General features: G+C 39.1%; 1 protein-coding gene across 1 annotated transcript in view; it reads right to left on the bottom strand.

Moving 5' to 3' along the window:
* DCN (decorin) overlaps window positions 1-12,009 on the bottom strand; it is a 40,133-nt gene extending 28,124 nt beyond the window's left edge. The window contains exons 1-2 of the mRNA XM_082308385.1: window positions 11,857-12,009; window positions 7,552-7,784 (exon numbers count right to left, since the gene is read on the bottom strand). Of these exons, the coding sequence (XP_082164511.1) occupies window positions 7,552-7,756 (205 nt within the window). The 5' untranslated portion in view covers window positions 7,757-7,784; window positions 11,857-12,009. The remainder of the gene's footprint in view (window positions 1-7,551; window positions 7,785-11,856) is intronic.
* Window positions 12,010-12,524: the final 515 nt, after the last annotated feature.

Genomic DNA, 12,524 nt, shown 5'->3' with positions numbered 1-12,524 from the left:
AACCGTTAACCTAGCACTGCCAAGTCCACCACTAAACCATGTCCCTAAGCGCCACATCTACCCATCTTTTAAATACCTTCAGGGATGGGGACACAACCACTTCCCTGGGCAGCCTGTTCCAGTGCCTGACTACCCTTTCAGTGAAGAAGTTTTTCCTAATATCCAACCTAAACCTTCCCTGGCGCAACTTGAGGCTGTTTCCTCTAGTCCTATCGCTCGTTACTATTAGAGAAGAGATCGACCCTCACCTCGCTACAACTTCCTTTCAGGTAGTTATAGAGAGTGATAAGGTTACACCTGCACATGTTTTAAATGCTATAGCATTTCTGTAAATAATCTGTTCATTTACTGTTTTGCCATTAAATCCCTAAGGTTGCCATGAAATTAGGTGGGCAGAAAAGGTTTCTTGTTTTCTCTGCTTTTTTAAATATATTTACTGCATTCCTTTTCTTATTGAAATTAAAACTGCAAGCATCCTCTCCTTAACAGATTTTTGTAGCAACTCAAAGCACTTCAAATAGATCCCAGGAAACAAAAACAAATCTGGTATGGGATGCTCTCCTGGGTGCCCTCTCACTTAAGAGCATACACGCAGAGAGCGCACAAATTCTTTAAGTACTGCTTTTCACCTTTTTCATTCCCTATTGACTGCCTAAGAAGTTTGCAGTAGAGTTGCCTATATAGCAAATGTAACCCTGCTAACAACAGGGTCATTTGTACAGAGCCATTCAAGTCCCATAATTGGTCCCATCAGTTAAAAACTACAACTCAAACCCCCACCCCTCAAAAAAAACCTGTGCAGGCATGGTCCTTGGTCTTAAGGTTCCTTTGTGTTTGTGTTCATTGTTTCCATCTCTTTCCTTGCAGAGAAGCCAATGAGCAAGTTCTACTCCATCTACCCACTTTGCTTTCATAATGTAAAGGACAATAATGCTCTGTGTGAATAAGCCCTTAAATACGATACAACTGATAAGACCTAGAATTCCAGCATTTGTCCATATTGTTTGTCAGGGCAGGCATGTAAAGCAGGAGAAATAAGTTTTTAAAAATTGCCATGTATTTTGAAAGATATATTCTTAGATTTGAACCTTAGGAAAAGATAAAATTATATTCAGAAAAACACTCTTTTTTTCTGTAACCAATCTGATTATCTTCTTTTGGCCCACTTCTTTTAGTCACATGACAGATCCAGGACATAGGTAAAACCAGTGAGTCCAAAGTTGATAAGGAGGAGACACTCTCACATCTGGGTTAGAGAGAGGTGTTTTGAAAATCTGCTTAAAACTAGAATCTTTTCTAAATACCATGGTAACTGGATTCTGTGAGCAGAGTTCTCCTGAATAGCTGGAGGCTAGTATTAGCAGATCCTTGCTGTTATCATTGGTGGCTTCACATAGGACCCAAATTCCTAGGTCTCCTCCCTGTTGGCAGTGGGTTCTCAGTGAATATTGGGAAGGAGCCTTTGGACTATTTAGCTCCTCCTATGACTTGGCTGGGAACCTTTCACAGTTGAATAGCACAGGCTTTATGTTGTGAAAACACAGATAGTTTCCAAATAGTTATATGTCTTACCAAGTAATACACACTATAAAGGTGTTAAGGACATAATACACATACTATAGATGTCCATAGCACTAGTAGGTGTCAGCAGTGATTATTTAGTATGCTTTAAGCACTGTAATCACCTGCTATGACTTATAATAATTGACTCACATTTTACTAGCTATCTATTAGCTATTTATTTGTGCATTGGGAAATTTTAGAAATGAACCCTTGTCACAGTGCAAACCAGAAAACAGTCAGTTCTTGTATCATTTGGACTTGGCAGTCAGGATTTCCATTCCTGCCACTAGGCTTTCTTAAATGGCATTTCCTAGTCTGAAGCAAGCAAACAAATCTAAAAAAAAAAAAAAAAAGAAAAAAAAAAGAAAACACACAGAGTTGGTAACTGTTACCTTGGAGTAAGCAGCTAATAAAGAAGGGATGTATTTAGAGTGGATTAATTTTCACTTAGAATCATGTTTATCAACTGGAACATCAGCAATTCAGGCTGAGATGCAACAAGGCCTGTCTTTTACCATTATACTGGCAAAAGCTAATGACTTTTTGTTAATATAAAGCAGCCTACATCCAGGTCAATATATTTTTTTTTTCTTGACAACTTTTCAAGTGTGTTTTCTAATTATTGGGTTCTTGACTTAATTATTTTTCAGGATGTACTGAGTACAGGGCTTTAATTCATGCTTTCTTTAACTTCCAAGGCATCCCAAAAAATTGTATCTAAGCAGAATATATACAAAAATTTTAAGAATCCATGGTAAATTTATTACAAAATAATGCTGGTAACCCAAGTTTATTTTTTCCATGCTTTCATTTTATCACACATAACTTCATTAATCTGAAAGTAAGTTGCATAACCTCAAGTGGTCATTGAAGCCCTGTGTTGGCAATTTAATTCTCCAAGAGTGTATCCTTTCTGTCACTGACATCCACCTTAGACAGGATGAACTGCCCAGTGGGGAGGCTGCCTAACTCTCCCTATGACTCTGAAAGGAGCCCAGATGACTCTCAGATAGCTAACATCACCTGAGATCCTCCTATGTTACAGATAATACCTGTAATACTTCATATAGATCCTCCAGTCTGATCTCCAACATGTAACAATATTACAATTCATCCAGTTAGCATGTGGAAAGCCCAATGACTTGTGTTTGATGACAGTATAAGTTATGTTTGGCTAAAGAATGTTGTCCAAAAAGGCATTTAGTCTTCAGTTTTAAGGCCATGGTATTGTGATGCAGAGGCTGCTCTCAGTATGAGTGGCAATATAATTTCCCAGATTTCATGGTTCCATTTTTATTGATAACATTTTTGTTAAATGATCCAGTTCCATGAAGTCAGGGGATTTCATGAGAGTCTCAGCTTCTATTAAGCATAAAAGGAATAAGTCTCTAGTCCTTATTGTTAGAAGGAGAAAATGCATAAAACATGGAATAACTTGTCCTAAAGGCTCAGCAATTACAATGTAAATTAACAAAACCTTTTTTTATTTAAAAATTATATTTGTTAATGTCTAGCCATTTAAGGATCCATGCTTTTTCTTATTATATCTTTAGAAACTTGTAGGATTTTGAGCTAAACATTTAGCTTTAAAAATTATGTTTTTGAAAGGTTGGTAAACATTCAAATAATGGCAGGGATTCTAAAGCTAAGTACACAACAGTAAGTAATCCTATTTATCTGTTTTCTTGAACTCATAAAATGACTGAGACTGATCACCAATGAGGTACGTATTGTTTTTCTTTAAAAAGATTTTATGTTGACAACAGAAGTTAAAATCAAGGTATATCCCAAAGGAGATAATTTCCTTTATAATGAGAGATGAGGTTCCCAAATGGAGTCATGATCAGAAAATGGGAGTTCAGATGTTTCTGGAAGATTTTATACAATGAGATAAATCATCTTTTGTCAACACATAAATTAGCTGTTTTCAAGCTGCCATGGTTCAGTTGTTGAAGAGCCATGAGTTAATACAGTTTAGACACTGTATGTGTTCAGATAAACTGCCTCATGTTACCAGATCCCTGGAATCATGCTTTACATATCTGTGAGCTTTTCACCCACTGATCTCAAAGTGCTTTTCAAACACAAACTCCAACACCCATGCTGAGCTTTGATATACCCTTCTTTACAGCTGGGAAAACTCTGCATTTCTTAACTGTGAGTAAAATTCCAATTTAAGCTGTAATACTGCTTGAACTTTGATTACTGACATCCATCTCTTGCACACCTTTTGGAGACCACAAAACCTCCATGGATGTTCATGGCAAGAGGGCTGGAGGGACCCCCTTACATCCTGTGAAGTCTCCAAGGAAGGCGATCTCATAGCATCCTGCAGAACACAGACACTGCTCACTTCATAAGGGGCTGCCAGACTTATCTGAAGGTGAAATAAAGCTCTGACCACCACCTCCTAACGCGCCTATGGAGCATTCTGCATCCGCTGCAGGGCTGAATAATCACACATGTGTCCTCCTGCCTACCAGGGCACTCTGGGGGGAACCTTCTCTTGAGACTCCCTTAGGGAGGATGAGACTTTAAACGGAACAGTTAATCCTTGCTAGGGCTTTTACGAGGCATGTTTGCCTGGCGAACTGACTGCACATCTTCCCTGTATTTATTATTTTAAAACATGAAGAGCTGCCTCTGACCAGCTATGTCAGCTACTCCCCACCTGTAGTGTGTACTAATAAGGAAGATGTTCGTGATTTCTATGGAACGCCTGGCTGTAGCATACTAATGCCTTATACTGAGGCATGATTAAAAAGTGAACCTGTGGTTCCCTTTTAGCAATAGGAGGCAGATTCAGAAAAGACAGTGCTTTTATAAAGATACCACGGTGGCCTGCCTTGATGAGATCCTTGAGCCTGTTGCACAAAGGTAATACATCTCATATAAGGTAGGCACATGGGGCTCTGCTCTCAATCTGTCATTAACCGCAGCTCAGACAGAATTCTTCTTCAGGGTGTGAGAAGACGGCGTTCTCCTTCCTGCTAACTCAGCTCTTGGCGTGGAGGCAAAATAAATTCATTTGGAGGTATGTGCTTAGGAAGATGTGACTGAAGCTTAAAAGTACAGGAATGCAAAAATTCAGCTGACAAGAGTGTAATTGGACCACTGGCCATTTTTTTCACTGTTTTTATTGAATTTGGATTTTTTTTATTATTATTATTCACATTCAGTGCTCATGAGACAAGGGGCAAACCTGATCTCTGGACCCTGGATGGGATAGTTCTCCTGTGGTTTATTCACGTAACTCTGTGTCAGATAGTTGGCTTTTTCCTTACAAAGCAAGTTTACAAACAGCAAATGCCCCTTTGGGCACAAAAAGAAGTATGCTGAGGAAGAGAAGACCTCTCCATTAGTAGCCCACGTTAGGGTCCTCCTGCTGCCTTGCTCAGACATCCCCTCTCACCCAGGAGCTCATGGCTGCAAAGAGCCCTCCTTCCACGCCAGAGAGTGAGTGGAAGAAAGGATCCTGATCCAAATTTCAACTTTCCTTTGTGGGACTTAATTTAGTAAGCTCTTAATATATCCCTGGGAGGAGTCTTGTTATTGCCTGCAGTTTTTCTTCAATTAGTGCCTATGGGACTAGATGACTAAATTTGATAATTTTGGGGGAGGGAGGTAGCTAATTTGTTTGGGTCAGAAACGCCCAGAGCTGAAGGGAGAGGCAGGACAGGAGCGGTAGTTAGCAGGGAGGTGGAAATGTCATTGCTGGTTTTGTGGCTCACGTGCACATTGCCTTCCTGATCGCTGCACCCCAAGCACCCTTCATCCCACAGCCCAGGAGCACGCTAGGTTGTCCTGGCAGGACATCCACAGTTTGCAATGAAATTTTTAGCTTTTGGGGCCAGCACCCAGCTTTTCTCAAGTCAGTAGGTAAATCTGACCTTGTCTGAGTCTGAGTCACATAGAAAAGGATTCAAGACTGGAAGAGAGGAGAGCGAAGGGCAGATTTGCCTGTGAGCAGGCAGCACACACAGCTGTCCTGTCCCTGCTTGCAGGGGCAGCCATCAGACCTGTGCCCTGGTGAGCCTCCCACTTGGGCCACAACCCATCAGGGGCTGTCATAGCCACATGTGACAAGGGTGGATGAAACTTAATGCCAAGGCTGGGGAACTCTGAATGATTATTACTTCCTTGAGCTCTGCCAGGGAAATATTATTTATTTTCCAGGGCTGCATATTTTAAGCCCAGGGAGATCTCTCTTCCTTCGTGCCCAGAGGCTGGATGTTATCAGCCAAGCCACTTCAAAAGCACAATCTTTTCATTGCAGTATCTGCAGCATGTGGGTTTAAACCAAGCTCAAAATTTATCTCTTTCTTATCACCCCTCTCAAAATTATCTCAGAAACACAGACCTGGGGCCTTAATTGCTGTATTTCTGAGTCTCCTTGTCAATACGGGACTCTATTAACCCAGAAGCATCTGTAGGCAGTGGACTGTAGTGCAACCCTTTGGAAACCATGTGTGTGTGAAGGAGAACTAAACGAATATAGGAGCAAGTACAGCAACAAAGGGTTCCTGTGTGAATATCTCTACTTTTTTACCAAGTGAAAGCTCCTTATGTTCTGCAGAATTGAAGCAGACTGGGGACAAGTTCCCCAAATAATTTAAATTCCATCAGCATTAGCCAGTGTAACAACAATAAAACCTAAGACCTTCATGGCATGTGGGTAACCTCCTCCCCACTCCCCCCACCATGTTTGCTACTATCTGGCACCTAAATGGTAAAAAAAGAAAATATCTTTCAACTGGGACAGTACTGTGAAAGCTTTATGAATGCATGGCTAGGTTAGTCCGTGCTCATTTGTGCAACTTGGCTTGCATTGTTCATTGGGTCTTTGCCAAACATATCTGTTGCGTAATTATGTGGCTAGCTTTAATAAATTCACAGAAGTTTCTAGGGACGTAAATAATGTTTCTCCTCCTTTCTGTAATTATATGATACCCACCACAATGAGACTAAGGTCCTAACTGGTGGATTTGTGCCATGATTTACAGTAATTATCAAACCCAATGCTATAGCATAGGAAAATAGAAACACCCAGCTATATGTTTAAGCAGCTGAAAGAAGACTTTTTTAAAAAAATAAACTCTATAAAATCATAAGAGAAGTTATTTGTCTGTCCACTGAATAAACTGCCTAATTTCCTTCTGAGCAAAACCAACTTTAATTAATTTTCTGCACTGTACGCTGACATAGACTGAATGATACTGCCTTAAACCAAGAGCAGTCTCAGTGAAGTTGACTTCATCACTTGAGATTTCTACATGGGAAAGTCAAATACAGAGATGGCAGGCATGGCTTCACATCCTGCTGGTCTGACTGTGCAGACAAGCCCTTGTACGTGAGGGACTAAGGGGAGTTTGTGAGAAAGGTTCTCATGGTTTCAGCTTGAACAGTGTCTAAGAAAGATATTTAATAAGGAACTCCAAAATGTGTTCATTGTTTTGGAGTGTTTCCAAGCTCTTTCCTCCAAAGAGCTGGTTCCAGCATATATGATTCAGGTTTGGTTATTCCATACTCATGTATTCCAATGGAAATGGGATGATTTCTATGTTGAGGTACTAGACAGTATGATTAAGGGTGTTGGAGTTCAGACCATGCAATTTAGAACCTTTTAAAATGTTTCCATCCCCACATCTGACCTCACTGAATTTATTTAATATGCATTTGAAGGAATAGCCTTGCAAAGTTATTTTCTCTGCAACAGAAATCTGTGGCCTTTCAAAGAACAAATGAAATGAACATACACAAAATATACATTAAAAAATCAAACATTCCTCATGGTCACAACAAATGTCCATCTTGTCAGGGCTTTATGGCCTACTTCACATAGTACATTCTAGTTAGGAGTAGCGGTAGCATAGTTCATTCTTTGCCAAAAACCCAGTTACAGAGTGGCAGTACCAGCCTCACTGTCTCAGCTGCAGACCCGTGGCTAGAATGTAAGTACATACTCTATGAAGATACTCTTGGGCTTACCTAGGTCAGAGCACTGCACGACGCGAAGATGGCACTGGCAGCGGAAGGGGCACACTGGTCCAAATCCAGATATGACGGGATCATCCGTCGGAGGCATATCGGCCGACCCTTCATCCTCCAGCATAAAGTCAAAGAGGCCCTGCTGGTGGAATGGCTTGGCCAAGCATGCTGGCAGCAGTAGGACAAAGAGAAGAGCCAGCCTCATGGCTTAGTTCATCGACTCCAGGCAGAACCTAGGGATCAAAGCAGAAGATTTACAACAAAAGTAGCAGTTTCCCATAGCTGCACAGTTCCTGCTGAAGGAGGTCCAGTATATCCACCAATTGCATAACTGTTCCTTTCAATAAATGAAAACTGAATTGTGAAAATAGGACAGTTATGTGATAGGAGTCTGGTAACTGCTTGTCAATAGGCTTTTTGTTTACAGAGCAGTTTAAAGGCAACTGTAAACACATCTGTTTGCATATTTAGAGTAATATTTATTAGGAACAGGCAGCGCTGTCAACTTTGTTATGCAAAACAGTCAAAACAATAAGCCACATTTTCCATGTGTCTGTTTTCTGCCAACGTAACCGTCTATTTGATTTCATTAGCATTTGTTTCATAGCAATGAGTTTGTCCCCTGGGGATGAACCTGAGGTTCCCAAACTCACTGTAATGCAGTATTTCATGTCTTGAGAAATATTTTTTAAAGTGCCAGCTTGCTGTGTGTTTTAAATTATAGCCTAGTAAAACTGACTGAGAAAGAGTAGGATCTAGTGACGGGGTGGAGAGAAAGGGGAAGATCTTTAATTGTTTAAATGAGCTATACTTCTTTCCCAGTTTAAACAACACGATAAAATGGAATACAATGTTGTGTTATATTTGATATTCTTGGCTTTCTTTCCAAATTTTTGGCTAGGAGATTTTATGATATAAACAATGCACCCTGAAAATCCTCTGCTTTGCACTGCATAAGCATTTGAATTGATGCTTGTAGTATTGTCAGCACACTTTCTAATGGGACTTCAGGGCCTCATTCTGCAGACTTTCATGCTCAGGAGCAACTTTACACAAGTACGTATTGCCATAGATATTAACAAAGAAAACTGCTTAAATACATGTTCTCAGGACCTAGGCCTAAATGCATTTCAACACACTATGCTACAACACACTATGGTACATTATGCTACCTGTGTTGTTGTGTGCTAAGGAGAAATTACAAAACAGCTGTTTGCAGGTTTTGTATAAAGGCTGTATAGATCAGCTAATTTCCTGAAAATTATTTTCTTTTACTATTTATTCTATATAAGGAAGCTTATCTTTTAAAAAACCTTCATGGGTCTAGAAACAACCCACAAAAAAAAAAATGAAGAAACCTGCCTTCAAGTTGCCAAGTGCCAGAAAGGCAAACTTGTAATTTATTTAGGAGCCTTTTCTTAAAAAGGATGGCATAGTCCTGAATACAGATGTTGCTCTTTGTAATGAAAGCAAAAATGTCCACTTGCTTCTTCAGGTCAATAACTTCTGAAATGCCTTGTCTGGGCACTAGCTGGGATTAATTTTTTTCTAGCAGAAGTTATCCAACAGTTTGGGGCGTGGTATAGCATTTCTCAGCTCCATATTGACTAATGGAAAGATAAAAAACTGGGGGAGAGGCAGAGGAGGACTGTCTCCCTCTCTATATTGACACATGGAACCTACCAGGCAGATGAATAACATGGGCAGATGATGCTAGGTGAGAGTGGTATACCGAGGCCTCTCAGGAGCAGTTAGTATAAAAAAAGCTAAGTAAATAAAAAACACAGGCCTGAAATTAGATACAGTCTATATTGTGCCTGGGTTCAATTTCCTTTGTGAATTTCTGCCTACAGATGCCAATAGTTCAATCCTGCAGAAACCTTTAGGGCTCATTCTTGAGAGGATGATAAGGTTACCTTATAAAATATGCTAGTGTTTTAAAATCATAGCTTACATTTCTGTCATCTACCTAACGGGAAGACAGGTATCTAACACCTTCAGATGTCCCAAAGACTTCAAAGTGACTTCACATGGAGTAAAACACCATTTCTGTTGCCTCTTTAACAGACATAGCTGGATTCTTAGTTGGACCTGAAAGTATTTTGTATTCCTGGAGCAGGCATATTACCTACTGCATGCACTGAGGGGTTTCGCAGACCCCAATGTCAACTAGAGGGTCAGAGCATTTTAGCACATCCTGTCAGCCCAACAGTGCTGTGCAAACTCAGGCCATGTAGCAGGGGCAGGCTGTGTCCCCATGTGGGCCATCCTCCTGTGCTCACTGCTGCCCTGGCCCCCCACCGACACTGGGGCTGTGTCCCTTCCCCAGCAACACCCCCATGATGCATGCAGAATACACACAGACAAGTAAGGATGTCACAGCAAAGTGGTGTTAGTTCATGGTGGTGAGTTCTTACCACAGTTTAATCTAAAACAAGATTTTTTAAATAATCATTATTATGTATGAATTATTGTAAAATAACAATGCAATTTATTAATAGTCTGAAACGGGAAGACAAATTTGCTAAATCATCACCATTCATCGTAATAAGCTGCCTTGTGAAAATGATCAATAAAACATTACCCCAATACCAATTATTTTTCAGAATGTACATTAACATTAATAAACATTGGGAATGCTGCACACCAACCCTGGCATGGCACTGGCAGTCAGTACTTTTTAAAGAGCTTCTCCAGCTCTTTTTTACCTATTCATATATTTTTAAAATATTTTTAAATATTTAAAACTGCTTGTATTCCCCCCCCAGGGTCACTGCTGAAGCACCATCCATCCCAAGAATGCACAATCAGGATCTTATCCTGGAGTTAAATTACTACCCCTCAGAAAAAATCCCAAAACAATGCAAAGGCACTTTGGAAGTGTTTTCACACTTTACTTCTTGTTCACATTAATACTGATGACTTCACTTATCTCAGTTAAACCCTGTAGTAGGCCATTTCCTTTGGTCCCTGTTTTGTCAAAACTATAATAAAATCAGTAAGAGCTGTGTATAAAGGAAAACTGTAGGACAACAAAGGATATCAAGGATCTAATCTGAGGACACAGCAGAGAAAATAGCAGACACAAGCTACATATTAATCAGGAAACAGAAATAAATATGTGTCTGAATATCTTTATTCATATATGTATTCGTACTGCAGGCACACATATCTGTTCCTATTGTTTGCATGTGTAAATGAACATAAACAGTTAGAGAAAAAAATATATACAAAACTGTACTAGTAAGAAATGTTTACATTTCATTTACAAAAAAAATAGAGAGGGGAAAAAAATCTGAATTTTTAAAGGTCTGTGACACAATATTTATGTCTGCAGGACATAACTGTTTAAATTTGCTTTAATTATGTGTTTACAATGAGGAAGACTTTTCCACAAACAGAGGAAACTATACCATAGACTTGGCCACATTTCAGTTTAAAATACCACTGGAAATATGCTTCATCAGTTCACGTCACCACTGTATTGGTGGTCTTCTTGTCAGTTTACCTTAATATTAAGTTTTAAATATTAGTTCACCTACTGTCAGAAATCTCGCAAAATGCCACAAAAGACAAGTTAAACAGTATGTGCAGTTTCAAAAAAAATCTCCTACATTATATGTTTTACCCATTTTGTGTAATAAAGTCTAGATGTGCAAACATAGGAGTTGGAAGTTTTAAAGAGATTAAAACTCTGTTAACAGGAGTTTCAGCTCCAGGAATTTTCTTTTCTACTATTTCATTCATAGGAACCTTCTTTAAATGTGAGTCTGTTGTTTGTACACTGTAACATAGCACTTTCTAACATTACAAAAGCATACACTGAGCCCGTTTAACTAACTCCTACGTATTTTTTCCTCTGAAATTGAAATTGTATTCATTAATGTTTGGAATATATATGAAAAAATCCAAATGAAAAAGAAATCACAGAATGCAGTTTAAAACAGAAATGTAAGAACTCATGCATTTTTTACACTCACTACATCACCGATTCTAAACACTGGATTGCAAACAGAGAATATACTGCTGCAAAAGTTTACAGTAAGGAAAAAGGACTATAGCAGTGCTTATACAAAGCAAAACAAGAGACAGAACAGTCAAATAAACAGTAGGAAATCTGCAGAGTCCTTGAGAATGCATTCTTATGTTCCCAAGAAACAAAAGTGCTGGATACAAAACTTAACATGCTAAACATTTAGTAGGATTTTTTCCTTGCTTCTCTTAAAATTCAACTAGTTCGTGCCGTAGACTTGCCTGAAGTTTTATTAGTGCAGCATAGTTCAGGAGAATTACTGAAAACCGTACCTTTTAATCCAGGGATTTGCAACAGGAGCTCTCAAAGCTGAGATGTAATTAAACTAAATATTCAACCCAGGCAAAAGGCTTTGCAGGTGTGGAAAGGAGGAGGGGGTAAGTTCAGCTCAGTGACTGTCACTTGGTGGAAAACCCTCCTGCTTCTATTCCATAGCACAGTTAAAAAATAAGGTTTCTCTCAATGAACACAATCCAGGCTGACACCCACATTAGATCATATGGTAATGATATGTCTCCTGTATTGTAGCCAGAAACTTTATCAGCTCTTTTGCTTTCTTTTCCTCCTTTTTCTTTTTCCTTTGCTTTATTTCTTTTTCATCTGTTTAGAATCCCAAACTACTTGTACACTATAAGACAGATGCTTAGCTGTAATTCATCTTACTTATTTTATTTATGTCCCTACAACATATATTTAGGAAAGTTTTCTTGGTTTTAACTATGTATTTTTTTCTGACTCATTACTGAGAAAAATGTTTGGCTGTTCCTCTTGTTTATAGTATTTGTAATTCAAGGAAATGATATAAAATTAATCTTGGAGTTAGTCAAAGTGGAGATTAATATCAGAAAAAAAGGGGTAGCTTTAGGTAAAGCTATTTAAACAGATATCAACCTGCCTTTGCTTATGCTATAATCATTGTCAAACCAAGTAGTATATAGGG

This window comes from Platalea leucorodia (genome assembly GCF_965183815.1).
Source record: "Platalea leucorodia genome assembly, chromosome: 4".
NCBI lineage: Eukaryota > Metazoa > Chordata > Aves > Pelecaniformes > Threskiornithidae > Platalea > Platalea leucorodia.
Note: the sequence above shows the minus strand (reverse complement) of the source record. Positions and strands in the feature narration are given on the sequence as shown.